This window comes from Vollenhovia emeryi, unplaced genomic scaffold (assembly GCF_000949405.1).
Source record: "Vollenhovia emeryi isolate VEMERY1.0 unplaced genomic scaffold, V.emery_V1.0 DF939141.1, whole genome shotgun sequence".
Lineage (NCBI taxonomy): Eukaryota > Metazoa > Arthropoda > Insecta > Hymenoptera > Formicidae > Vollenhovia > Vollenhovia emeryi.
This window is the reverse complement of record NW_011967225.1, coordinates 1,927,200-1,953,265: the sequence shown is the minus strand read 5'-3', so window position 1 is coordinate 1,953,265 and position 26,066 is coordinate 1,927,200. Positions and strand designations below refer to the sequence as shown.

General features: G+C 44.5%; 5 protein-coding genes across 7 annotated transcripts in view; 4 read left to right on the top strand and 1 right to left on the bottom strand.

The window, feature by feature from the left end:
- LOC105567054 (sodium- and chloride-dependent taurine transporter) overlaps positions 1-10,528 on the top strand; it is a 28,691-nt gene extending 18,163 nt beyond the window's left edge. The window contains exons 4-12 of one of the 2 annotated variants that reach the window (XM_012021588.1): positions 1,548-1,801; positions 2,333-2,556; positions 2,691-2,847; positions 2,936-3,216; positions 3,365-3,496; positions 5,900-6,127; positions 6,217-6,414; positions 7,257-7,304; positions 7,839-10,528. In XM_012021588.1, the coding sequence (XP_011876978.1) occupies positions 1,548-1,801; positions 2,333-2,556; positions 2,691-2,847; positions 2,936-3,216; positions 3,365-3,496; positions 5,900-6,127; positions 6,217-6,414; positions 7,257-7,304; positions 7,839-8,714 (2,398 nt within the window). In that variant the 3' untranslated portion in view covers positions 8,715-10,528. The remainder of the gene's footprint in view (positions 1-1,547; positions 1,802-2,332; positions 2,557-2,690; positions 2,848-2,935; positions 3,217-3,364; positions 3,497-5,899; positions 6,128-6,216; positions 6,415-7,256; positions 7,305-7,838) is intronic. The other variant, XM_012021589.1, reaches the window with a different exon arrangement.
- Positions 4,023-5,880, top strand: LOC105567053 (TNF receptor-associated factor 5). Its single transcript, XM_012021587.1, has one exon. It carries the CDS (start codon positions 4,293-4,295, stop codon positions 5,703-5,705), a length of 1,413 nt encoding a protein of 470 aa, XP_011876977.1. The 5' UTR covers positions 4,023-4,292; the 3' UTR covers positions 5,706-5,880.
- A 4,605-nt stretch (positions 10,529-15,133) lies between the features above and the next one.
- Positions 15,134-18,432, top strand: LOC105567050 (WAS protein family homolog 1). The gene is made up of 4 exons (XM_012021582.1): positions 15,134-15,467; positions 16,043-16,172; positions 16,301-16,859; positions 16,976-18,432. The coding sequence occupies exons 1-4, from the start codon at positions 15,446-15,448 to the stop codon at positions 17,762-17,764; spliced, it is 1,500 nt and encodes a 499-aa protein (XP_011876972.1). The 5' UTR covers positions 15,134-15,445; the 3' UTR covers positions 17,765-18,432.
- LOC105567052 (congested-like trachea protein) lies at positions 17,866-24,559 on the bottom strand. Its single transcript, XM_012021586.1, has 5 exons — positions 24,137-24,559; positions 23,864-23,978; positions 23,245-23,559; positions 19,268-19,441; positions 17,866-19,158 (listed from the first exon to the last, which is right to left on the bottom strand). Exons 1-5 carry the CDS (start codon positions 24,413-24,415, stop codon positions 18,971-18,973), a joined length of 1,071 nt encoding a protein of 356 aa, XP_011876976.1. The 5' UTR covers positions 24,416-24,559; the 3' UTR covers positions 17,866-18,970.
- LOC105567051 (platelet glycoprotein V) lies at positions 19,449-22,259 on the top strand. 2 transcript variants are annotated; one of them, XM_012021585.1, is made up of 6 exons: positions 19,449-19,765; positions 20,009-20,146; positions 20,214-20,345; positions 20,421-21,238; positions 21,306-21,855; positions 21,951-22,259. In XM_012021585.1, exons 1-6 carry the CDS (start codon positions 19,727-19,729, stop codon positions 22,122-22,124), a joined length of 1,851 nt encoding a protein of 616 aa, XP_011876975.1. In that variant the 5' UTR covers positions 19,449-19,726; the 3' UTR covers positions 22,125-22,259. The 2 variants fall into 2 exon arrangements, with proteins under 2 accessions (XP_011876975.1, XP_011876974.1); XM_012021584.1 differs by having other exon boundaries at positions 20,214-21,238.
- Positions 24,560-26,066: the final 1,507 nt, after the last annotated feature.

Below are 26,066 nucleotides of genomic sequence, written 5' to 3'. Positions count from 1 at the left end.
GACAACGCGAAAGCATCGTTTAAAGCCGACAGTAAGCTACGCGCTACTCGCGATCGCCCGGTGAACACCAACTGGCAGTTGCATAACATCAATATTGTAATTTCTCACAGGGGGAGAATTTTCTCTTCGAATTTATGGTGAAAGTCATGTGATCGTGGGACAACATGACAGTCTGAAGAACTTTATGAGAGTGGAGTGGAATTTTTGGAAGTTTACCACACACTTTACTAGCAAAATGTATACTAACAAAATTACTAGGGAAATGTATTGCAACATTTCAGAAAACTCATAAAATTTTTCGAATGGCCGCGTCGTCCCATGATTACAATATTTTCAGGATAAATTTTAAAGGAAAATTCTCTCCGTTCACCAAACAGTATAAATGTAATGTAACGTGAGTTATACAGTTACGTTGTTGAATAGGAAATTATAAGTTAGTTGATAGTTCATCGAAATAGATCCTCTACACAGTTCGCGACTCACGAGTGGACTGGTTGGTGCACGGAGAGAATTTTCTCATAAAATTTATCCTGAAAATCATGTGACCGTGGGACAACACAGCATTTCAAAGAATTTGACGAGTCTTTTGAAATTTCACCATACATTCAACTAGTAATTATACTTGGTGTACTTTTACTAGTAAAATGTATGGTGAAATTTCGAAAAAAACTCTCGTAAGGTTCTTCAAAATGCCACGTTGTCCCACGATCACATATAATAATTTTTAGGATAAATTTTAAGAGAAAATTCTCTCCCCGTAGTAATTCGCGTTCTTCAGTTGCGTCGAAAAATTTCACTCTGCCGGCGAATCAGCGCAGATGATGAATTTCCTCTTCACACGCGAATAGCGTGAACGGGCATATTCGTCGAGTTCGCACTCGTTGTTTGCCGCTCGTGTTAATTCGCCGGCGGAGCGCTTTTTGACAAAATCAAAGAGCGCAAATTACCACGTGCCAATTAACTCGTATTGATTCGGCATACAATGTTACATGACGCGCTAACATACATGTTTATTCGTGTAAACGTTATCTTACATTCACATAAACTGCCGACCACTCTATTTTACACTCATGTTTACTATTTTTAAATACGCTCTCTAAAATTTGTGGAGTGAAAATACTGCCATGGAGCGAAATGTTCACCCTATTGGCGTGAATATTTCCTCCAACGGAGTGAATATTAACTCCAATGGAGTAAACATTTCACTCCATGGCAGTATTTTCACTCCACGAATTTTAGAGAGCGCGATTTTGTTTATGTTAATAACATATTTGACCGGTGTCACCGTAAATTCCGATGAAATTTAACGGACAAACTCGACTTTCACGCAAGTCCTAAGTTTAGTAGGTCGAGAAGGAATAATAATAAACCACCGCGGGCCTAGAAATAGTGCCAGACTGATATACGCGCGTCATATTTGTGCGATCTCGACGCGATGATCTCAATGCCTCCTTCGAGTCACCAGGCACCTCGCCTACACGCAATATCGAAATAATGCCATGCTGCATTGATCAAGTGGGACAAAACGCGTGGTACATTGATTGCAGGGATTCGTTCATAACGAAGCAGGATAGGTATCGATGGACGGAGCCGTTTCTTCTCTATCGAGGCGACAGCCGTCCCACGCACAACACCACCGCTTCGTACAAATTATGCGAGACTGTTCCGGATTACTTTAGCGGTGTGGTGCTGCAAAGACACCACTTGAATGAGGCTAATCCCGGTGTCGTCACGCTGAAGTTCCAGGTGGCCTTCAATCTAGCCGTCGTGTGGATGATCGTATTCGTTTCACTGAGCAAAGGTGAGTTTTCATGAATTTAATTTCTCCCGCTGGCTTCTCGACAGCCCCTTTTTTAACGTCGCACATATCGTATCAAATTTTACACGAAAACGCCTTCGTATAAGAGAAAGATCTAGTCGTGGGCAAATGATGAATTTTAATATAAACGAGTATTTTTATATTCATGTGCGATACACGGAGAGAACTTCCTCTTGAAATTTATTCCAAAGATCGTGGGACAACACGGCGTTTTGGAGAATTTTATGAGAGTTTTTGAAATTTCACCATACATTTTATCAGTAACTGTACTTGGTATATACATTTCGCTAGTAAAATGTACGGTAAAATTTCAGAAAACTCTCATAAAGTCGTTCAAAATGCCACGTTGCCCCACGATTACACGATTGTCAAACTAAATTTTGAGAGAAAATCCTCCCTGTGTACGGTAGAGGGAGAAGAATTTTGTCACTACATATCTTATACGATACATGCGGGCTCGTTCAACGTGCACCACGAGAGATTCAATCAATTGTCGTTCTTATTTTAATTCAGGACTGCGATCCTACGGAAAAGTTGTGTACGTGTTCACGCTGGTGCCCGTGTTCGGCACGTTAATCCTCTGCACAAAGCTGCTTGGACTCACCCCGCCGGGCTCGATACACCAACTTTTCCCCGCCACCGTTTGGAACGAATTCTTTATTAACGGGAAGTCATGGGTGGCTGCCTCGAACGAGGTCTTCCTCACATGGGGTTTGCTCGGCGCGGCCGCTATGCAGGTATCGCCGCCTATCCGTACGATGATTATTTAACAGGAGCGCAACCTCGTTTTCCCCTATGATTATTCCTCGACTGGTCGTAACACTTAAACGCGACAATCGGTAGCGGCTTATTACAATATCGCCACTTTCAGATAGCGGCTCACAACAAGCACAAGCATCTCCTGCAGCGGGACACTAGCCTCGTGGTAATCCTGACGTTTGTGGTTCTCCTCCTCGCGGCTTTCCTAGCGAATACCTGCGTACAAATCCTCAGGCATCACGGTTACTTCTACTCTACGAGTTCTTTCGGTAAGCACGTCCGTCGTTTTCTATTGCCGAATAATACGGACCGTTCGCGTTGTCCGCCCAAGTCAATCATTCTCGGACGATTTCACAGAGAGAATATCATCGTACACGTTTATGATGCTCGCCAGTCAACCGGCACCGCAAGGGTACAGCAACACGCCGGAGAGATTCATGTCTCACGCATCGTTTCTCCTTGGCGAGCGCGTAACACGACCTGGCGCGGACACGAGTACGGAGTCCGGGTACCAGGTGTTACGGCTCGCCACTGAATTGGTGCCCTCGACGCTGGCATTGTTGGGCGCCGAGCAGGTGTCGCCGTTCTGGGCGGTTCTATTTTACTTCATTCTTATCTTATTCGGGATTGCACAACAGGTACACGCGCTTTACCTCCTGCTCGATGAAAGCGATATTACAAATAAGTTCCTACCAATATGCGAATATTAAAAAGAAAATGTAGCCGACATTTTTAATGGCGAATATGTAATCGTGACAATGCATGAAAGTTTTGTTAATATTTTAGTTGGCGATCTGGCACTGCGTAATAACCGGTATAATGGCGATCAATACGAAAATGATGAAGCTCTGGGAGACCACGATCACCTTTTTTAGCTGTGCTTGCGCATACATACTCGGATTACCCATGGCTACGGAGGTACAGTGGAATTCTTCGTAATCGCTTGACAAATTGACAATGATAAGTTTTCGATAAAGTTATCGTCTTACTTATCTAAAAGTATTACTTGATACACGGAGAGAATTTTCTCTTAAAATTTATCCTGAAAATTATGCGATCGTGGGACAACGTGGCATTTTGAAGAACTTTCTGAGAGTTTTTTTCGAAAATGTACCGTACATTTCACTTGTAACATGTATACTAAGTGTACTAGTACTATCCCAGTGAGAAATGACTCGTCGATCGATGTCGAAACGATGTCGCATCGACATCAATTTGAAGGTGTCGATTCGACATCTTTTCGATATCGGTCGACGAATCATTTCTTACTGGGATGTTACTATGTATATTAGTAAAATGTATGCTAACAACAAGTATAATTACTGGTGAAATTTCAAAAGACTCTCATAAAATTCGTCGAAATGCCACATTGTCCCACGATTACATAATTTTCAAGATAAATTTTTAAAAAGGCAATTCTCTCCGTGTAGAAAACACGATTATGCCCGAACACGCAAATATTTATATTACTAATTATATGTGTACGTCACAGAGAGATAGCGCATTTTTAAGTTTACATGGTATATTAACACGATACGCATGACACAGCTATGTGTATCCTGGATATATCTGTAACATTATCTCTGTCTTCGAATCCCCACGACTCTTATCAGATAGTGCGCACAATCTTTCAGTCCAGAGAATTGTTATCAGCACTTAATTTTAGTCCGCGCCGGCATTAGTATCGCAAGCGTGGCCGTATTAAAACGGGAAGATGAGTAATAACGTCCACACGGTAGTGCGTCGCAGCGTGCCTTGCTACTTTTGCAACGAATTTTTGGAAGAGAAGTATTTGACGGAACATATAACGCATTGCGCGGCGGTCCTGGAGGAATGTCCCAACAAATGCGGGGTTTACGTTCCGCGCAGAAACCTGGAGGTACACGAGAACGAGGCGTGCAACAAGAAAACGTCGACGAGGAACAGCCAAATAAGAGACATCCAAGACTCGGTGTGGAAAGAAAAGGTCTTCTCGATACTAACGTTATTGCGTTTAGCTATCGATCAGGGGGAAAAGGAGAGGATTCGTTTGCAGGGTGATCTCACTAGAAACTTGAGCTTGCTGCACTCGCAGCAGGAATCTCTCGCCGCGTTACAGTTGAGTATCGAGGAAGCGGTCGATGAATCTCGCGGCAACCACGCAGCGCTGAATCGGAGGCTGAATAGTTTGGAGATGATCACCGACGATATGCAGCACTGCACTACCTTGAATTTACGACAAATATCCGAGCAGCTGAAACTGTTGGAGGGCGAATTGACCGATGAGCAAAGCAAGCACGTGTGCGCGCCTAACGATTGGTTTGAGGAACTGAAAGACCTGAAGACGTTCGTCGCCAAGGAGAGCATACGCGCGTGCGATATATGGCAGGAACATTCGCAACGTGTCAACGATTTGAAATTGGAATTGGAAATGAGATGTACGAACACGAGGGAATTAACGTCCAAGCATGACGCTTTGTCAGAGAAGATGAACAGTTTGTCGGAAGAAATCCGCAGGCACTCGGAGAGCGTGGCCAAGCGGAAAACGGAGATAAAGGGCCTGAAGTTTCAAATGAAGGAGAATCTGAAATATATCGAAGAGCTAATCATGGAGAGCTGTAGACCGGAACCGTCGTTGAGTTCGTGTTCCTGCGAAGGTGCGGAGAACACCTCGACGAACGGCCGTATTATCTGGCGATTCGATCGTTACAAAGAGAAGATGAACGAGGCGAGGGAGAGCGATTGCGCGCTCCACAGCCCGATATTCTACAACAAGGAGTACGGTTATACTCTGAGAATGGAATTATTTCTGAACGGCAAGGGGCAGTGGAAGGACCGCCACATCATCGGGTGTCTGCGCGTGGAGAATGGAAAGTGGGATCCCTTGCTGGACTGGCCCTGCGTGCTCAGAGCTGTCGTGATCTTACGAGACCAGGACAATCCCGCGAACGATATTAGAAAAATCGTCAAGACCGTGGGTCGAGATAAGGATGATTCAGATCCCGATAAGGAATCTGGGCTGTACATGTTTATCCCTCACACTACGCTGAGCAGACACTCCGGTTATACGAAGAATAACGTTATGTTTTTGGATATACAAGTGAAGGATATAAGGACAAGTGCTTCGACAATGTCATTAGTAGCTTAATCAGCGATTACTTTCAACAAACTGTTACGCCGGTACTTTTAACGATAGTAGTAATGACAAAATTATTATCTAATTATCATCTCACAATTAGGTAACTTAAAAAACACTTATTATTAAACGTACTGTCGTAATTATTTAAATAAAAGTACCACTCAGATCTTATTTTCATTATGTATTATCGTGTATGTTCGCAGTTGGGTATTTATGTCGTGTACTATCTCGACTACACCGTCGGCGGGGTATGGTGGATAATTGTTCTGTATCTAATGCAAATCGCCGCCGTGTTCGCGGTGCGCGGACGTCCGCACACCGGCGACGCGGTCGTCACCGAGTTATTTTCGCCGACCGGGCAATGCCTCAGGTACTGGGCCGGTCCTCTCCTCTCCTTCACGTGGAACGTCGTGCTTCCTGTCACATTGATAGTAAGGCAATTTCTATTAGACGCAACGAGACTATCACACACGGGTCGCAGTCACGCACGGGCGCGCCTCATCGTTATTGTACTCCACAGGTTCTGAGTATCACAATATTCAAGAGCAGCGACTTCCGGGAACTGTACTCTTATCGTCGCACGGACAAAGATTACTGGGCTGTGTGGGCAAGGCAACTCGGCGCGGCGATTCAGCTGACACCGATACTCGTGATACCGGCGGTGGCTGTCATACAGACCTGTCGATACCTGAATAGCGGGCCACCTGATATATTTGACGTGAGTCTTCTTGTTTGTCGCGTAAACCTCAAGTATTTTATTATCCTCGCCGGAGAAAACTCGCAATTAACAAAGGGTGTAAAAGCAACTGTTGCTTAGAAATAATTATCGAACGATCCCTAGTAGCACAGTGCATTGGCTAAACATTGGCTAAATATTGGCCCAATGTCGGTTATACTAGAAATGCATTGGCCGATATTGTTCAACGTAAAGCGAATATTGGCTATGGAATAAATGTAAATATTGCACGATAATAATTATATAATATTAGATTTATATTGGAAGCGCATTGGCCATAATTTAACAATGCAGAAAGAATATTGGAAATGTATGGAACATTTCATTGGCTGTGAAGTATCTAAAGATAATCTTAAGACGGTCTTGTATATATAAGATTTGACTATGAATACCGGCCTAGATTTACATTATTTCTCAATATTGCGCCAATATATTGTGCTACTAAGGATGATGGCGCGAACGGCAAGGGTCAAGCTTGCGATTATGTTTTTACATATATCAAATGCTTTTTCTGTAATTGTCTACAGTGGCACAATTTTTTATTATACGGAGTGGCTGGAGAATAATCGCATTGCCTTTCGTGGACAGATAGCGTGGGTTAATATGGATGGAATTGTTCTCGACTGTATTGCGATTTGTTCAATACTCAATGAGAATTTAATCGATAAAAGTCCACGGGAATTTTTCCATTCAGTTTAACCCATTCTGTCCACGAAAGGCGATTGTTACAGACATCCTGTATACCATTGTACCAATGCTACTAGCGTACGCTACTAATGACTAACATATCTTTTACACTGTCTTTCTGTTCTTGCTGACAATAGAGCGAACAGGTGGAAGTAACAATAAATCACTGTGAACAATGTAACGGCGTAAGTTTTACATGCTTTCTGCAGTAATATTGTACAAGTGTTGCAACGACATTGCTCTTTAATATAATATTAGTCGCTAATATAGTATAAGCCTAGTAAAAGAATTTTTCATGCACGAACACGAATAAGTATATAGATTTATATAAAAATATGCATCAAGTATGTCTCCATACAGATATTTTTACATTGTATATTTCTATATCTAATTTTATACAATTCTACACAGTCTGTATCATTTTCTAGATTTATACGCGCTTTTATATGAAAAATTGCTTATTTATAATTATATAGAGCTGTGTAGAATTGTATAGAATTACACAAAAATATCCAATGTAAAACTATGTACGGACCTACTTGATGTATAATCTTATATAATACTATATATTTATATATGCTCGTGCATGACAAATTTTTTACTGCAAGTAAACATGCGTAACGGTGCAATAAGTAAAGTGTGCATAAACACACATGTTTTTTTTATGTGCGTCAAGTGTACCGAGTTACATTGTGACTGAGACAATCTGATCTTTGCAGAGAATTCAATTGCTTTATCGGCCACCGCTGGAGCCGGAGGATCCCCGCGACGCGCAGACCCAAATTGGAAACGACACCGGCACCAGCCTGCACGGGAACGGGATCTTACCCGCCGCGACCACGGAAATACCCTTCGAGGATCCGCCACCGAAGTATACACCCCCGCCGAGCTACACCACGGCTACCGGAGCGCGGATCGCGAAGATGCTGCGGCAGAGCTTCCGGCGGAGCGTGCGGAGGATCGCGAACGTTCTGGGGGAGAGCAGCGGGCCGCGGCAGAGGCCGGCGTTGCAGCCGCCGCCGCCGGACTACGCGACCGTCCTGGTGGAGATGAACCAGAGCGGCACGCACGTGTCGCGCGATCAAGTCGCGATCCACGTGCTGTCGGAGCTGCGGCCGGACGTAACGAATACCGGCGGCAGCCGGCACGGCGTGGACACCTCGGTGGTCGAGCGCCGTCATCGGCCGAACACCATCGACCGCACCAGCAGAATCGGCATCGCGGGGAGATCGCGCGCGATCGAGCGCGCCCACTCGACGATCGACCGCGGTCGCCGGTCGTGCGCGACCACCGTCGCCGCGCAGCACGCCCTGACGGCCGCCGACGTGGCGAACCTGTTGCGCAGCAGCATACGCAGGGGCACCGCGAGGACGCAGCAGTCCCTGCGCAGAAGCTTCTGCCACGAGGAACCCACGACGACGGCGTCCGTCGAAAATCTAGTCGAGGCCGCCGCGCCTATCGGCCAGGACTCCTTGATCCTATCGAAGGACGCGTCTCTAGTCCCCGGCGAACAGGTCGACGACCGCGGCGACGGCGACGATGGCGACGAGAAGAAGACTGCGAGCGAAATGGAGAGTTCCGTTTCTGTGATATAGACTGATACATCGGTCGGTCGTGGCACGCACGGCGCACGAAACCGGCATTTCGGGTCCAGTGACTCCGGTTAGCGTTTAATCGCCGCCTCTCTTTCTCTCTCTCTCTCCAGACTGTAAACTTTCTACTTGTAAATATAGACGGAGAGAAAACCTCGCTAACCGAAATCGACGTCGGCGCGACGTCGACTCGGACAGCCCTAAAGTGCTTGGATCGAAATTATACATTGACGTTTTGCTCCCGTGCCTGAGCAATTGCACGCGTTTGTTGCTACCCCGAAGTATTCTTGTGTTCTTACCGTATTTATTTCTTAATTATGCGATACCTATATACATACACTTCTTCGTTACACGTTTCAGAGAAAATAATGCGATGACGGTGATACCGACGATGAGAAAGTAACGTTTTGCATAATATAATTCGATGCACTTTTGAATATCTCGGACCTCGGTCTCGCGTTTCAGCGTCAAAGTCAGGTATACGATTTTAACTCCACTTAATTCCGCAATGTACACAATTTTTCCCTGCCGAATAAATAGCATTCGGAAACAGATTTAATTGCGACTCCGAATAAGTCATGTAAATACGGGGGCCCTCGCCTCCCCTCAGTAGTTAGGCAGAGGAGAATTATACTAGTGTTGCTAATAAAGTAGTGCGATCGTCAGAAGTACATTGGTCTCTCCTAATTGCGCTTTCTCCGGGGATTATGCGGAAGGGGAGTGACCGAGTTAAGCAAACGGGGTCGATTAGGGACTACGTCACGACTCTTCCTAGTTCTTCCGACTGGAAACTTAAGCCTAATCTCTTGAGTTCGAGAAAACATTTAATAGCGATGTGCTTCGAGTCAATTCGTTTATGCAGCGTCTGCGGCGAAAATTGCGCGTGCCCTCGCTCGTCACGATTAGTCGATCTTGTAAATACGTGTAGCATTTTCGCGAGTGAATAAATGTAGCATTTTGTAAAATTACATTACTATTTTAAATCAACTTGCTAGGTACGTCCTTTGTCAGTCTCGGAAGTGTATAGTCCGTCCAGTGTCGATGTTTTCTGTATTTTTTCGTTATGGATCATCACGAGAGCGATTGTCGCAGTGAGTTAAACCGCATAATATCGTCATCTCGATCGAGAGGGAAGGAGCCATCGAAAACGTTTGATCGAAGCAAGATTCTGGACAGCTACGTCCGTCGAGAACAAATTCTGCCAAGTGTCTGCTGCAAGTTTCTAACAAAGAAGCTACATATTTGATGCAAGATCATTGTATATCTGGCATATGCAATGCTGTTGGAAAAATACTAACGGAAATGCACCAAAATTCGTCAAACGAAAGCTGCGTTCGGCATTGCAGATCTCGAGCGTCGTGCTCTCTCGCGTGCGAGTGGGCGAGAAAGGGGAAAGAGAAATGCACTCCAACGTTCCTCGGATTTGCAACGCCGAACGCAGCTGAAGCATGGCAGAAATCTAATCAACCATCTGCCAGTGAAACACGAGCTTAATCGAGACGCGGCCTGATTTCAATTTACTTAGCAAATTTCGATCGAATTCGTTGCCAATCTGCTGGCGTATTGGCAGTTCGCTCATCGAGATTATGCGCCGTACATTCTCGTGTGATCCTTCAACTTACTAGCGATACAACATCCAGATATTTTCCGCAAGTGTAACCGTTATACCTGATACTGTGGACCACAATAAAGTTTTTATGTTCTTGTAAACATCTTGCCGTGATCCTCAATGCTGAGCCGGAGAAAAAGGATTCGCAATACTCGAGTGGATAAATATATAACATTTTAGTAACTGTTGTTTCAGTTTTAGCGCACGATAAATTGCGTCATATATTTATTGCGTGGATTTATTCCTACGCGCAATCATACCTGACGATCCTAAAACTCTGGTATTGCACAAACAAGAACGAAAACTCTGACGACGCATGGAAGGTAAACGTTTGATGGATTTTTGAAAAGGCATAATGTTACGAATCTTTTCACGTGGACAATACAAGCAATGTGAATTGCTATAAATTAACTGACTGACTAATTGATTTTTTGAGACGCACTTTCGCTAACAGTAAACTTAAAAGTAAATAGTTTTAGATATTAAATTAGATGCATCTCGGTTATAATTTATTTTTAATTAACCGTACGGTGATATAAGAGAAACATTATACTAATATAAAAATATTTTTTCATTTCCGATACTTGCTGACGAAATGTGAATCGATTCATGATCGCTCCATGATTCATGAATTACTCATTGTTTACGTGACACGTTTACGACATAGTTTAAATTATACAGGGTGTCCTGAAATTCGCGAATCAAAATACCATAGCAAGAATGTCGTCGAAAAAATAAATTAAAAAGTTATTTGCCATTTTTCGTTCCGAGCAGTAGTTTTTTTAGATTAAAAGGTTCAAAACAGGCCAATCATACATTACGGTTGAACGGAAACCTGTCCGTGAGTCGCGCGTCGATAGTTTAGTGCACTAACACTATCGACGCGCGACTCACAGACAGGTTTCCGTTCAACCGTTGAACCTTTTTATCTAAAAAAAAACTACTGCTCGGAACGAAAAATGGCAAATAACTTTTTAATTTATTTTTTCGACGACATTCTTGCTATGGTTTTTTGATTCGCGAATTTCAGGACACCCTGTATACGTGTAGATCATTACATTTCACGCGCAAAACTCTGCTTACCCTAATTTAAATTTAACGAACTCGCGGGAGTGATTTATCTTGGAAACAAACCGCTCGATCGCTTATCAAAGACTAATCAAAGTTCACCCGATTCGTGTTCTCGCCATCGAAGGCTCTCGCACAAATGCGAAAATATGCAAAGATAAGAAATAACCCACCCGAATTTTGACAAATAAGGAAGAAATACTCCATCAAAGTGGCCAATGTTGACCACTTGTCGTGTCGTCGGGCCAGATTGGACCTACCTTTAGTCGCTCCTGGCCATACAGTCTGGTCATTTTGACCAGAGATCAGGAAGGAAGAAAACTACTTCCATAGTCGGTTTATTATCGTCACCGACAGATATTCCGTTCGTTTCGAACTGTATGCGAGCGTCGATCGTATCGAAACGCGCGACCACGAGAAGTTAATTAAAGAAGAAAATTCATTTAAAAAATTTGCCGTATAAAACTAATCAAATATATTTTTACCTCCGTTACTTATTCGAGAATAGATAATGACTGTCTCGTCGTGACTCTATCTTTAAATTCGAAATTCAAGTATATATAGAAAAAAACAATTTACTTCGCGTTATATTTATTTTAATAACATTCCGCGAAAAATGAAAATTTATAATATGAATGAAATTAAACAATAATTCCTTGAAAAATTTTCTGAAAACTGATCGCGATGACCGACCGCGAAAACACGAAGATGCGTGTAACTGCATGTATTCATGCGAGACGCATCTTGAAAGTGTATTGGGATTCACAAACAAAATAAATAACGTGAGATCCAGAGAAATGAAACTTTCCGTACGATAGATAGGCCGGCAATTGAACATTCTATCAATAATCTCAAATAGCGTATGAAAATATAAAGTTTCAGCGTTCTCGACAAAATATTCGAATCTCACGCCATAGTATTTTACTTTACATACATGTATAAATTTGCTACTGAAAAATGGATAGAATAGATAGAATATCACAAGAGATTAACTCGACGAATATATCAATAATCAAAAAGACAATAAAATAATATTCGTCATATTTTGCGTGAAAATGTGCGACGTGCTGCAACCGAGCACCCGAGCCTCCACAATCAAAATCGCGATCACTCCCCTCGATAAATGAAATATATTAAAGTAAACGTGAAACTATGTTATAATCTATCCATCTTTTGGTAACGAATCTCCAGAATATATCAGTCTACGATCTACATTCTACGATCTACGAGATTCGTTACCTCAATTAAAAAAACTACTCACTCACCGATGCCGATGCGCAGCAGCGGAGTTGGGCTACGCCGATTCTGCAACACAAATATAGAATTCGTTAAAGCAGCGTTCAATGCGAAAGCTAATATTGTAAAATAGATTTGCAAAATATAGTCGTCGCGTCCCAGTGAGAAATGATTTGTCGATCGACGTCGAAGCGACGTCGAGTCGACATCAATTTGACGGTGTCGAGTCAATTCAACATCGCTTCGACATCGATCGACGAGTCACTTCTCGCTGAGGATAGGTAATTCTTATGCGTATCGAACTTTATTCTGGAAAGGGATTACTTTTGCACAAAGTGAAAAATCACATTTACCGTAAAGTTGCTCCGCCGGCGCCCGATGCCTTCTCCAGGCCTGCTCCTCCACTCATTGTCAGATCTCTCGTCCTCTGGTACACTCGCGAAAGCACAAAGAACGTTCGCCGCGATTTTACACTCCCGTTTACAAACTCCCATACGAAGGTATTCTGTCCCGTCAAGCTCGCCTCCACTTCGAGTCGACGAGCAAGTTGAGACACGCGGTATCCACGTCTTACTGCGAGCCTCAACAACTGTCGAATCTGAAAAGTGTGATAGGAACGGACGTTGGACGAATACTCGTTCAAATGGGCTTGGAAAAGTCTTTGGTTCGATTATTTCAACGGCACTCCCGAGCGCGACGAAAACGGACACTTCGTGGTATACGCGCACTTTTGTATGCACAATTGTTAGCGAGATTGTTTCTTAGCAAGCGATCGATGTATTAGAATTTCTCGTTCTCGTTTCACCCGACGATTTGCCTATTACCTCGCGCTTTTGATCGCACTTTCTCCCCCGTGGACGCCAGCGACGTGATTACGGATCGCGACAATTGCGTAAACGCGATCGACAAGTGTCGTACGAGACGCTCGGGATTCTCGCCGGAAACGATCGCGTTACGAGAAGCGACGCGAAGACGCGCGGAGCGTCCGCCTCGCTCGACCGATCCGCGCCGACTAATTCGGCACAGTAGACTTGTTTTCGACCGAGGGGGTAGAAAAAACATTTACGGCGCTACGTCATTTCGTGGAACCGGCGCTCGGCGACCGAGTTGTTTACAACGCTCGGCGGAAAAAAAAGGTGACGCCGTACACAGGATCGTATTACTTTCGCTCGATACGCGTTCGCGACAAGCGCGGGAAGAAACCGATATCGCTTTCTGCGAATAAAGCCAACGGCACACGATACTACATTTCCTACTGGATTGCTTACGAGAGCCAATCAGGATTTAGCTTTAAAGCCAACGGCACACGATACTATTTTTCCTACTGGATTGCTTACGAGAGCCAATCAGGATGCAGAGTTTTCGATCAGGTGACTCAAAGCTGAATCCTGGTTGGCTCTCGTAAGCAATCCAGGGCCTAAATTCCGTACACGATTACCGACGACCATCGATACGTTAACGACGTTTGCGCAGCTTTTCTATCATGTAGAAAAAGCTGCGCAAACGTCGTTAACGTATCGATGGTCGTCGGTAATCGTGTACGGAATTTAGGCCCAGTAGGAAAAATAGTATCGTGTGCCGTTGGCTTAAGTGTTCGATACAGGGCCGGCGCAAGGCAGGTTCAGCGCGTTCGCCGGAACCCGGCCCCGCGTTTTGAGAGGCCTCGCGGTCTACGAAAATTACCCAATTAAAAAACACCGATTTTGATTAACTTTTTACATAATGATGACACCATTAACAGATGCAAGACATTTTTTTAGTAGCGATGATTCAGCTTAAAGGAGTGACAAAAATCATCAAAATTCAGTGTAACTCCATAAAGTCCTCATATCCTGGAAACTACTTTAGATAAAAAAAATCCAGACGCTTTCGGAGAAATGTACTTTTTAGAGAAATTAAACTACATCAATAGTTTTTTTTTGCAAAAGTCATACATGATTACAGATTTTGTACTTTCATTGAAATTTTTGCCCCTTGAAAGCGAATTATGGATGCGAAAAAATATTACTTGGGTTTGTTTAAAAAACGGCTTTAAAAAAATAGAGATAAGGCATAGCAACGCCTGACATTTATTATTATTGGATTGTATTATTATTTAATATTCATCTTATAAAAAATATATAATATGTAACAGCATTTGTAAATAAATAATTCCTCGTTGTAAAATTTAAGTGTAGGATTTGAATGCGTATTCAGGCCCCGCAAAATTTTTGACCGGCCCTGGTTCCGATATCATCGCGCGATCGCTGAATCCCCGCGATTTGCCATCGGTGCTCGATTAGCCGACAAGATAGATATCTAGCGCGATGTATTCGCACGAGATTTACGCATCTATGCATCCAAGAGTCAAAGCGCCAGCTGACTAAAAATTACCTTTTCATTGCGACAATTACGGACGAGCGCCATCCCCGCGGGGGGGGGGGGGAGAGGAGGTTTGTTCGTCGCGACTGAACTCTCTGCACTTTTCAACGCCCCCTCTTTCTCCCGCCAACGTCCGACGTCACGATTATCTATCGCCGCGAGAGAGTGCAGAAAAATATAGCGCGGTGACCGCTGCAAAGAGCAGAACCGACGATTCCCCACGGATGTCAGGCGACGTTGTTTCGCGGCGTCTCCCTCTCGTATCTCGGGGATATGATGTGAGGCTCGAGGCGGGTGTCATGCGATACGGCTCGGGATTCATGCGTGGCCCGCGCACCCGCGCGTGATTCGCCGTGATTCGCGGCACGTCGACGTGTCCCGCGAGACATGTGCATCGCCGCCCCGTGAGGAGGATCGACCTGCTACACGCCTCGCGACCCGCCCGCGCCCGGGGACCAGGATGCCGGAACGGATCGAGATCGGTACGTGGAGTCCCCGGCTCTCTCGCGCCGAGTGTACGCGCGCGTCCGCGGACCCTCGCGTTATTTACACGCGATGCGACCTAACCTAAAAGCGGAGCAACGTGAGCTGGTTTGAGAAAAGGGGGGAAAAAACCCGTGGAATTGTACGCCACTCTGTTGCTAAGACAGAATAATATGACGATCGAGAGGGGAAGCTTGAAGTTTATGAATCTAGTTTCAAATGTAACTTTTTAAAATGGAAGCGACTAAAGAAAAAAAAAGATCGTGTCCGGAGCTGGCGAGGTAGATGCGAACGCTCAGGGCACCTGTCGCGGAAATGTTCGGAATGGATTTCGATCGGAATCATTTCCTTTTCCCTAGAGAGCACAATAATCTAGGAAATAATCGGAACAACGCCGTCTCGTATAAAAGTTTTGTTCTGCGTTTTCGATATATTTTTTTTTCACGCAGAATCACCCTCTTCTCACTTGTACCGTCAGTTTCGGGACGCCCCGTATATTTTGATATAATTTACTTTATATTCGTATGTTTAGATCATTTGATAAATTTTGTTACTTGAGTTGCGCAAATTCCAGGTGTTATTCCGAACAACCTGAGACACGAGGAAACCATAGTTCAAATAACAGAAGCCCTGGACAATCTGGGCGATGCTGTCTCGTATATATTCGATTGCGTTGACAGGAGGCTCTCGGAGAACACGCAAAGGTAAAACAAAACGGAGGAGTCTGTCGATCTACCGATTTTCATCGCAGCCGCGAACGCTCGGTCGCCTTACTTGATTGCGCGCCTGCTTGAGGTGTTCAGTGGCTGAGGAGTGCATTTTCTCTTTGCAGATTAACCAGCATTAAGGAGAGGGCTAGGAAGCTGGAGGACAGATTGCAATATTTACAGACCAATTTAAATTTGAAAGCGGTAAAAATGTATTCCGCCGCTAAATATCCGGCCAATCACGCTTACAAGGAGTATGAAACGACCATACCGCCCCAGCGCGAGCATGCCGCCGCTATACCGAGCGTTTACAAGTGTTCCGTGCCTATAGAGGACATCCCCGAGGCATATCTATCCTCCAATTGCAAGACGGAGGACGGCCAGTACGCCGCGAGTATCAGCCTCCAAGAAAAGCTGCAGTTTTATCACGTACGATCTAAGGCCGGCAAAAAAGGCAACCTTGAGGATGACGTGGGACCATTCCCGCCGCAATTATCCTCAGTTAGCGCCCTCCTACTGTTCGACAGCATGGACAGCCCGTACGAAAAAACGTCCGTGCGATCGTTCCGTCAATCGGCCGATAAGCAACAAATTGAGGACGCCCCGGATTCGATTGTGCAACCGTGGCTCTCGTCGGAGATGGACGCGTCTTCCAGCTACTTGTATACCCCGACCCTTGGAGAGGTCAGATTCTTATAATGCGTTGACTTGCTCTTGGCAGTGTAACTTGTGCATTAACTGAAACATTCGTACTTGTACCTTTATATCGTGAACTTACGAGTTTTGCTTCTGTATTTCAGGTCCCTCAGATAAACGTGCCGCTGACGCTCCCCGATTTACCAGGCATTGTGGACGACGAGAAATTTGTGCTCGATCTCAACTCTCAAAGTCCTATCGCGCCGTCGTCCGCGGTCACGACGCCCACCGTTCGTTTAGACCTCCCGACGCCAATCAGCGACGAGAGAGACTCTAGGGCTGAAGACAGTGCGCCACACTTGCCTGTTTTACCTGGAACCACATCTGCCGCAACAATTGCACCTGCGCCGCCGCCTCCGCCACCTCCTACGGCCGCTGTGAACGCGGACAGTGCCGCGAGCAGCGAAAAAGTTAATTTTCAACAAGTTATGGCTCCTCCACCGCCGCCGCCGCCGCCACCGCCGCCGCCACCACCACCGCCACCGCCACCGCCACAAATTGCAGAACCGACTGTGCCTGCGTCAAACGAGAAGAAGGCCAAGACGGCGAACCGACCGTCCGCGACAACCGTAGAGGACAATCGTTCCAACTTGATGGCGGCGATCCGAGACGCCGGCGGAATAGGCAGGGCGAAATTGAGGCCTACTGCACCGGACGAGAAGAAGTGCGACCGATGGTCCTCTGCCTCGGTCGGGGGAGATCTGATGGCGGATCTGCATGCAAAACTGGCGCTGAGACGCAAAGGCATCGCCGGTTCCACGGTGGGCGCTCTAGAGAGAATGTCGAGCTTGATACCGCCACCCCCGAAGCCGAACGAAGCGTCCGCGTCGGACAGAAATTCCGCCGCCAGCGAGTACGACTCGCAACCCGACACGGACGATTGGGAAGAGTGATTGTTGCTGTTGCAATAATTGAACAGCGTGCCATCGAACAATTGTCGTAATAAACGAGGAATCATGATGAAATGGCTTAAAACTCAATCAGCATTCGCGCATGAAGACTCAGGGGAATTTTTTATTGAATAAATCCAGCAAAGTAGGAGGACAGAATCACAATACGCAGATCTAGTTACATTATTTTTTTATTCGACGGATCTGAAAAATTGTTCGATTGTAAATTTCATCTTTGTCCTGTAGTCACTAGTCATATCTCTTTTTCCCCCCCGGAGAATAATTTGTACAAAAATTTATACTAAATATATAATTTCGATAGTGCTATAATAAATTGGAGCGAAATAGAATTACGTACAAATTACAAGCTCTTACATAGGGATGACAGAAGAATCGCTACGAAAGGCTAAGTAACAGAATAGAAAATTTTATTTTGTACGTCAATACACATTCTCAGAAAATTATTTCATTACATTTATGTATATTCGTTCCGTCGTATATATGTATCTTCCTCAGAAAAAGTCTGTACATAAAGTATATTATAAAACTAATTAGTCCAATATAATGTCCCGATTGTACCTTTCCTAATGTATAATACACAGTGTACAATATACGAATGTAACTAATGTACATATACTGTTACGTTAATAAAGTTTTATATTCAAGTCCTACATAATGTAACCGTATAATACACAATACATTTAGGATAGTAAAATTTGCACGGCTGTTGAGCAGTCTTTCAATACACATCTTAGGAATTATTAATATCACGACTCGCGATATTTGATATGTTTATATTGTTCGCAACATTCGATATACATATATGTATATATCTGAAACTCTTTACAAAACAACAAGCTTTGCCTAATTATACCCTGATGTCATACTTTCATTCGACTGTTTCCTATGTATGTACACACGTGGCAGAATTGAAAAGGAAATCTGGCTTTCAAGCGCAATATACTTTCTGTATAAAATATCTCTCGTCGTATCTCGAATAGTTTCAACGCTTGGCGTGTGTATCATTTGACACTTGCATGTACTCGAAATAGCTGCCAAGTAAAAGTAAATTTACGTGATCCATTTCTGTCGCGGTAAAATTAAGCGCTTTGCATCCGCCGAATATAAATCGTAGTGTTAAGGGGAGCGATGGATACCGAGAGGCAAGACATTTTTCAAATATTCTATAATTACACGGCGCGACTGAGATTATAAACTCGGCGCGATCCAGTTCAAGAATTTCATGCAAACTTCGAAGCCCATAAAGCAGGCTGCGTTTGCAGGGAAAGCTCGTAGCATAACGGGCACGACACCCTTGTACAGCGCCGTTGGTCCCTCGTTTTTCATCAATTTAACGAATACCTCGCGTACCCCTCTTTTGTACGTGCCTTCTGGTGCTGTACAATGGTAATAAACACTGTATTTCTATCCGTAAATAAATAATAAAGTCTACTGGACTCGATTAGAATCTTAAAAGAAAAAGAAAGTGTAGATGGGTATACGTACCAGTCTGTAGACGGCTTTTTAGGATATCAGGTGGCATCCCCACCAGCCAGTTTGCGATGCCCGCAAAACCACCAGCGCTTATCGTAGCCAGCAAGCTAAGTTTCCCTCCCTCTGGAGTAAACTGCTCCTTCAGATATTCGTACGTCAGAAAGTACATTCCGCTGGCCGGAATATCTGAAAAAAAAGAAGAAAAGCGTACGTGGAGGCAGGAGTAAATTAGGAGTCGCTCAAGTCACGCCTTACGCGCGAAACCAAGATGGCATATAAACATTATGTAGAATTAATAATAGCGAGTAGAGCGTGTGGGCTGGCAGATAGAAGGCATCCTGCTGATAGGAGACACATCAAAGCATATAGATAACAGTTAACAAAATCAAGTTTCCTTCGGGCCAGTGTGCTGCTGCTGGTCCTAAGCATCGTACTCCTGCGTCTCGAAATCGCACCGGAAAGTGAAACAACATGACATTCGCTCTCTTGTTTCTCGTCGCCCTGTCTTTGGTACATACAAATCTTAACGCTGTCGCGCGCCTCGCTGATAAAGCCGCTTCCGCGTAATTATTTTGCACACGTGACGTGTCGACATTTAACATTAATTTAATATTAATATTTAATACAATGACCGCTCTATCAAACTGGGTCGTACGTTACGAGATACGTTAGAAAGTCGCAAAGTAATTCTATATAAGTTTGAAACATTTCGTCGCAATATGCAGTCATTGATTCAAGGCGCGTTGTATTCAGGATCAGTATACGGGACAAATTGTCGATATCGGTGATGTGTGGGAGATCAGATGCCCGCAGGGATGCACCTGCGAGATCCAAAGGTACTCCGATCTGTCCTTGCATCAGTGGGCTGGCACGAACCGGGATAATGATCAGGTATGACCAAGTGAGCGTACAGATTATCAACGTATTCCGTAATTTAATGCGTCTTCGTCATAAACAGGACGTGCCCTCCGACGACGTTGATTTTAACATCAACGACAATCCAATGGCTCATGAATTGCTGAAGATCGCGACGTGCGTGATTGTTGACAACCCCGAGGAACTTCTGGCTAAGCTTCCTCCGGATATACAGGTCACACGAGAAGCAGATATACTTTCGTACGTCCGTATATATCCCTTGTATGAACTTATCTTGGCGTTTCATCAGGTACTGACGTTGCTCGAATCCGGCAGCGGGGACGTCGATATCCTTCTGCAAGCTAATACGTTTCAACAATTCGCCGAGCTGATGTCGCTGGACATTCAAGGGATAGATTACAGTGATCCCTCCATGAAGGAGGCGAATAATCGTACGGATAAGGGCGGCATTATTCTCGCGTCCGACGCGATGTATCCCCTGGGATCTACTTTACTGTACCTAAATCTGGAGCGTGTTAAATTGTCCAACTTGAACTTGCCGAACAAGGACAAGGCGAATCTAGTGATCAAGCCGGTGAACTCGCAGGAAACGGAAGCGGCCGACGAAAACCAGGTGCCTGTGGGCAACAGCAGCCAGCACAAGGGTCACAGGCTTATCTTTCTAAGTCAGCAGAACAGCGAGGACAAGGAGATACTGCCGTACGATCTCTACAAGCAAGAGCTGGAGGGCTACAGGGAAAACGTTGAGCTGCTCGCCGCGCTCGGCGCGCTGACGCATTTACGGGTGTACGATTGCGCCCTGAAAGATATATCTTGGCACATGTTCGACGGCCTCAACAGCCTCCTATATCTCTCGCTGGAAAAGAACAGCTTGAAGTTCATCCCCGAATTCTGCTTTTACGGCACGCCGAACTTGAGATTGCTCTCGCTGGCGAGCAACGAATTATTGACGCTGAAAAGCGTGGACCTGGCGGGGCTGCTTACGCTAGAACATCTGGACTTGAGACAAAATAATCTAACGTTCCTGTCGGAGCTGTCGTTTCCGCCTTTCCCGGCGCTCGTAAGCGCCGACTTCACGGACAACCCTCTGGATTCCATTTTTCCCAGGTAATTTGGTAAAACTTTATACGCGATACGCGTTTCCCTGATTAAATCTGTCGTACATTTATTTCAGTACCTTCGAGATCATGAATACGACAATAAAATTATATCTCGGAAGTGTGACATCGAAACTGAAGCTGCAGAAGAACTCGCTGCTGGGTCTACGTCGAGCCGAGATATTACATCTGTACAATCTAGAGATGCCTGTATTAGAACGTTTCACCTTGCAAGGACTGCCGTCGTTGCTGTACCTTAAGATGCGAGGAAACGTCTCGAGCATCGACTTCGACGCGTTTGTCGACCTCACTAACTTGTTGGATCTCGATCTAAGTCACTGTCACGTTCAGCGAATCTCTATGGATGCCTTCTACGGTTTGGAGAACGTTAGGAGAATCGACCTGTCGGACAACGATCTTGAAGCCATACCGCCTGGCTTGTTCACCGCTCAACAGCAGAAGGAGCTGAGGGAAATTGTACTTACGGGAAACAAATTAACTTCGCTACCGTTAGATTTCTTTAGAAATTTGAAGTCGCCGAATAAACCAACGCGCGTACAAAATATAAGATTGGATGACAATCCTTGGGATTGCGCTTGCGGCATGGTCAGCTGGAATCCCAATCTGGTAACGTTACACTTGTTCTCCATTTATCCGCGCCATTTGTGACTACTCAATCACAGAGACCAAGTACTGAATTAATAACGGTAAAACCAACACAGGTGAACAGAAACAAGGAAACTGCGCCACGCTGCTCGACGCCAAGACGATTACAGAATTGGGGAGTCTTTTATGCGTTGCGCAAGGGTGGCTTGCAATGCAGGAACCCGAAGAAGCGGTACCTACGAAAGTCTCTGAAGACGAGAAGCTTCGACGAGGATAACGATATCAGTTAGCCAATCTCCCTTCTCGAATTGTATGTATATGCTGGTACACACGGAGGATCGCGAGACGAATATATAAAAATTTTTTATAACACGTTCGCTTTTTTCTAAAATACATCTCTGAACCTTCGCTTCACATGGCAAGAATCGGCGCGTGTGATAAACCTGTATAAAAGTTGCTACCTTATCTCTGTCGACGAATCTCTACTTATTGTTAGTATAGAGGAAAGTCCCCTATTATATATGTATAAGTTCCTAATATGAAATATGAAATATGAAATAGCGAGGTTGCTACTAAACTAATACGCATCATCTGTCGGTTTCACTATGGATTTCTTGCCCTTGGAGTGAAATCTGTTTGACAATTTATTGTTAGATCGCGCAATCGTTGCGAAAGAAGATTTGTGATTGAATTTGGATGTCGAAAACCTGCTGTCTCATATTAGAAATCTATCTCATAATGGAGGACTTCCCTCTACATATACAAATGTAATTCCCAGCGAACACCAAGTAACAGCAACGTAACATAATTTCTTTGCTACAAATATAACTAGTTACAGTTACAAGTTACCAATTCTGAAAAGTAACGCGTTACAGTTACAGTTACTCAAAAAGTAACGAATCGTTAATTGGCAATTACTTGCCAGATAACATGCTTGTCTAAAAGACATCTTCAAGACTTCTTTAAGACGTCTTTAAGATATCTTTTAGACGTGTATGTCTAAAAGATGTCTAAAAGACGTGTTAAAGACATCTTAAAGATGTCTTTTAGACATGCATGTTATCTGGGTTCCTTGCAATGAAATTAAAAATATCAAATATGCATTTGAATCGTAAAGTATGTGCGAATGCAAGGCCTAATGCGATCTGCGGAGGTTTACAATATATATAAAGTAACCATTAATGTAACTAATTAAATTAGTTACTAGTTATCGAAAAAATATAATTGAGTTACTGATGGAGAGAAAGTAACAAAGTTAAGTTAGAGTTACAAAAAAAAGTAACTGTAACTGTAGCTTCATTACTTCCCAACCCTGGTGTTACGTTACATTTACATTGCGACGGTTTCTTGGCGTTCACTGGGATTTTATAAATAATGTAACTGCGTAACGTTACAAGACACGAATCGCACCTCTCAGCAACGTGGCGCAGGTGCCCTTGTAAATACTTCTGATGCCCCCTTCTCGGTACAGTTGCTTCGCGCAGTCCACAGGTCCGCTGTACTTGGGCTTCGCGTCCGCGTGCTGTATTTGCAGCAGACACTTGATACGCTCGCCGGGCGCCATTATGACAGTCGTGAATATGCCGCTGAACGCGCCGGCGTAAAACAACTGCAACGGCGTGAGTTTCTCGTTCGGCACGCGCTGCTGCAGCTTCTTCCCGACGCTGTAGCCGAAGAAACTTATCGCGAAAATCGGTGCAACGCCCGACAACGGCGCGCCCATGCCTGAACAAAAGGACAAAGGCAATTAATACGTTTACCAAAATCATACAAGCCTCGAAGATATAAACGTCAGGGCACTAGTCTCGCTCGCTCGACCGAGCTACTTGAAAATTATTTATATCGCGTTACATAAGGCATTGCGAATTCCTAAATACTAAATTGCCCGTTACACCCTGACGCAGTCGATCAAAGTATAGCCGACATATCGCGATAGTTCGAGAGTTGTATGTTTTTACAATCCTGACGCCGAAATATGAGAAGCCCGATGCGACGACGTTCGCGCGGCGTCGAGCGCAAACGTAAGTACCCTTGTACAAGCCACGCAATCCCTCCTTGGTGATCGTTTTCTTCGCACAGTCCCATGTGCCAGAGTACAGGGGCAATTCGTTCGGTCCTGGCACTGGCATCGTCTGGAGCCGCACCTGTACACAGAGCTTTTGTAGAGAACGTACATGACTCGTGCGGGAGGCAGGTTGTAACGGCTCGGGCGGACTGCGGGGAGGTAAGGGTGAGGCAGGAACGAGCAAGCTTCACGTTTAATTCGACTTAACTGGCTGTGTTAATTAACGTGTAACCTCACCTTTATGGTGTCCAGGGGGTGGCCCGCTATCACGGTGCACACCCCACCGAATCCACCGCTCAAGAAGTATTTTACGGGGCTGACGGCGTCCGTCATGGTTATTGCACGGCTGGGGGGCCTCTCGACGGGAGCAGCGGTGGAAATAACAGCTCTAGAACTCGACGGGCGAGCCAGGGGGGTCAAAGTACACCGGCAATTGGCCCTTGACGTATCGAGATCGCAAGCTCCGTCAATCGGCGGTGACGTTTTCCACAGTGCTTTACGTAACTCGACGTGCATTCGTATTTACGTTGCGACGACATTTTTAATAAAGGAGACGAATTAAGGAGAGAAATCTCGTCACAAATACCGTTTCATTAGAAACGGCCGAGCTGCTCTCGCCAGCCGCATATCGTTGCACCTTCTGCACCCGAAACGAAGATAAGTGTATATTCAGGCGTCGCGAAAGGGAAGAGGAAAAAAGAGGAAAAAGGGCGTTGTGCGCACAAAAAAGGGCCGGACCAAGGTCTGACTGATAAGAAGATATTCGAGAACGCGCGGTTTTAATTAATTCCACAGCCGTCGAGTGCACGCATATTCCAACGGGGGGACAATTGCAATGTATGTACCTCATTCAAGAGTTCAAAAAATCAGTTTCAATCAAATCAATCAAAATTATCGAGGCACAGTGGAATGGAAAGTCTCCAAGTGAACGGAAATCGTAGCTCATTTTAGAAGATCTGAATCGTCGGGTGATTTCAAGTGAGAATTTCTTTTTTGCTTTGTAAAATTTGATTCCGGCGGTTTCTCCGGACTTTAGGGCCGGTATTCATAGCCGGGTCTCGTATTCAAGGTTTCCTCAGCCATCTTTTTTACCGACACAGTCAAATATAGGTTTTTGCGCTTGTGATTCGTTTTATTAGCTTTTGTGCACAAGATAATACCAGGATAAATTGCGGACCGTGTAGCAGAACATTTTCATGTTTAAAAGACTCAGTTCAGAAGTCTAATAAAAGAGATATTGGTATTTGAAAGAGTTTCAACTCGTAGTTCTAACTAAATTTGAAATTGGCTTTATAAAATTGCAAAATTCTTCCACACGATTAAAGCGCGCATAAAGACAGAACCGGGGACAGTCAACTTTATATAAAATAACGACCCTAACAGCAAAAAGTCGACGGAAAGTCGACGAATGTCCGCAGAAACGCCGACTTTTCGTCGACTTTTAATTGACTCTTAATCGACTTTTAGTCGACTTTACGTCGACTTTTAATCGGAAAGTCGACTTTCCGTCAGTTTTAACAGTCGACTTTCCGTCATCTGTGCTGTAAAGCCCGTATCAGACTACGGATTGGGATTGGGATTAGATTGAAATTTGACCAATCAGAGTAAAAGTTAAGCCCGTATCAGACTACGGATTGGGATTGGGATTAGATCGAACTTTGACCAATTAGAGTAAAGGTTACTAAACTCGAGATTAGTAAACTTTACTGCGATTGGTCAAATTTCAGTCTAATCCCAATCTCAATCCGTAGTCTGATACGAGCTTTACTGAACTTGAGATTAGTAAACTTTAAGCCCGTATCAGACTACGGATTGGGGATTGGGATTAGATTGAAATTTAACCAATCACAGTAAAGTTTACTAATCTCAAGTTCAGTAACTTTTACTCTGATTCGTCAAATTTCAATCTAATCCCAATCCCAATCCGTAGTCTGATACGGGCTTTAGGGGAATTCAAGACGATTGAAAGATCTGACTATGGATGTGTTCGAAAATGGATTTAGTTACTGCCAGTGAAAACAGTATAGTTGGTAGCAATGAAAATTACTGGTGCTGCGTTTTTCGCACGCCAGTAAAGTCAGTAAGGCTGGGTCTACATTGGATGTCGTAAGTCGTGTCGGAAGAAATTGACCAATCACAGTTCATTATTCGACTTACGACATCCAAT

What these genes read in the sequence shown, in the direction of transcription:
- LOC105567051 (XM_012021584.1), top strand. Translation starts at nt 19,727, where the DNA reads ATGACATTCGCTCTCTTGTTTCTCGTCGCCCTGTCTTTG. An exon ending in TTCTCGTCGCCCTGTCTTTG is followed by an intron (nt 19,766 to 20,008) that starts GTACATACAAAT and finishes CGTTGTATTCAG; the next exon opens with GATCAGTATACGGGACAAAT. An exon ending in TCAGCTGGAATCCCAATCTG is followed by an intron (nt 21,856 to 21,950) that starts GTAACGTTACAC and finishes AAACCAACACAG; the next exon opens with GTGAACAGAAACAAGGAAAC.
- LOC105567052 (XM_012021586.1), bottom strand. Translation starts at nt 24,415, where the DNA reads ATGCACGTCGAGTTACGTAAAGCACTGTGGAAAACGTCACCGCCGATT. An exon ending in ACCCCCTGGACACCATAAAG is followed by an intron (nt 23,979 to 24,136) that starts GTGAGGTTACAC and finishes CTCTGTGTACAG; the next exon opens with GTGCGGCTCCAGACGATGCC. An exon ending in ATTGCGTGGCTTGTACAAGG is followed by an intron (nt 23,560 to 23,863) that starts GTACTTACGTTT and finishes CCTTTTGTTCAG; the next exon opens with GCATGGGCGCGCCGTTGTCG.
- LOC105567050 (XM_012021582.1), top strand. Translation starts at nt 15,446, where the DNA reads ATGCCGGAACGGATCGAGATCG. An exon ending in CTCTCGGAGAACACGCAAAG is followed by an intron (nt 16,173 to 16,300) that starts GTAAAACAAAAC and finishes TTCTCTTTGCAG; the next exon opens with ATTAACCAGCATTAAGGAGA. An exon ending in ATACCCCGACCCTTGGAGAG is followed by an intron (nt 16,860 to 16,975) that starts GTCAGATTCTTA and finishes TCTGTATTTCAG; the next exon opens with GTCCCTCAGATAAACGTGCC.
- LOC105567053 (XM_012021587.1), top strand. Translation starts at nt 4,293, where the DNA reads ATGAGTAATAACGTCCACACGGTAGTGCGTCGCAGCGTGCCTTGCTAC.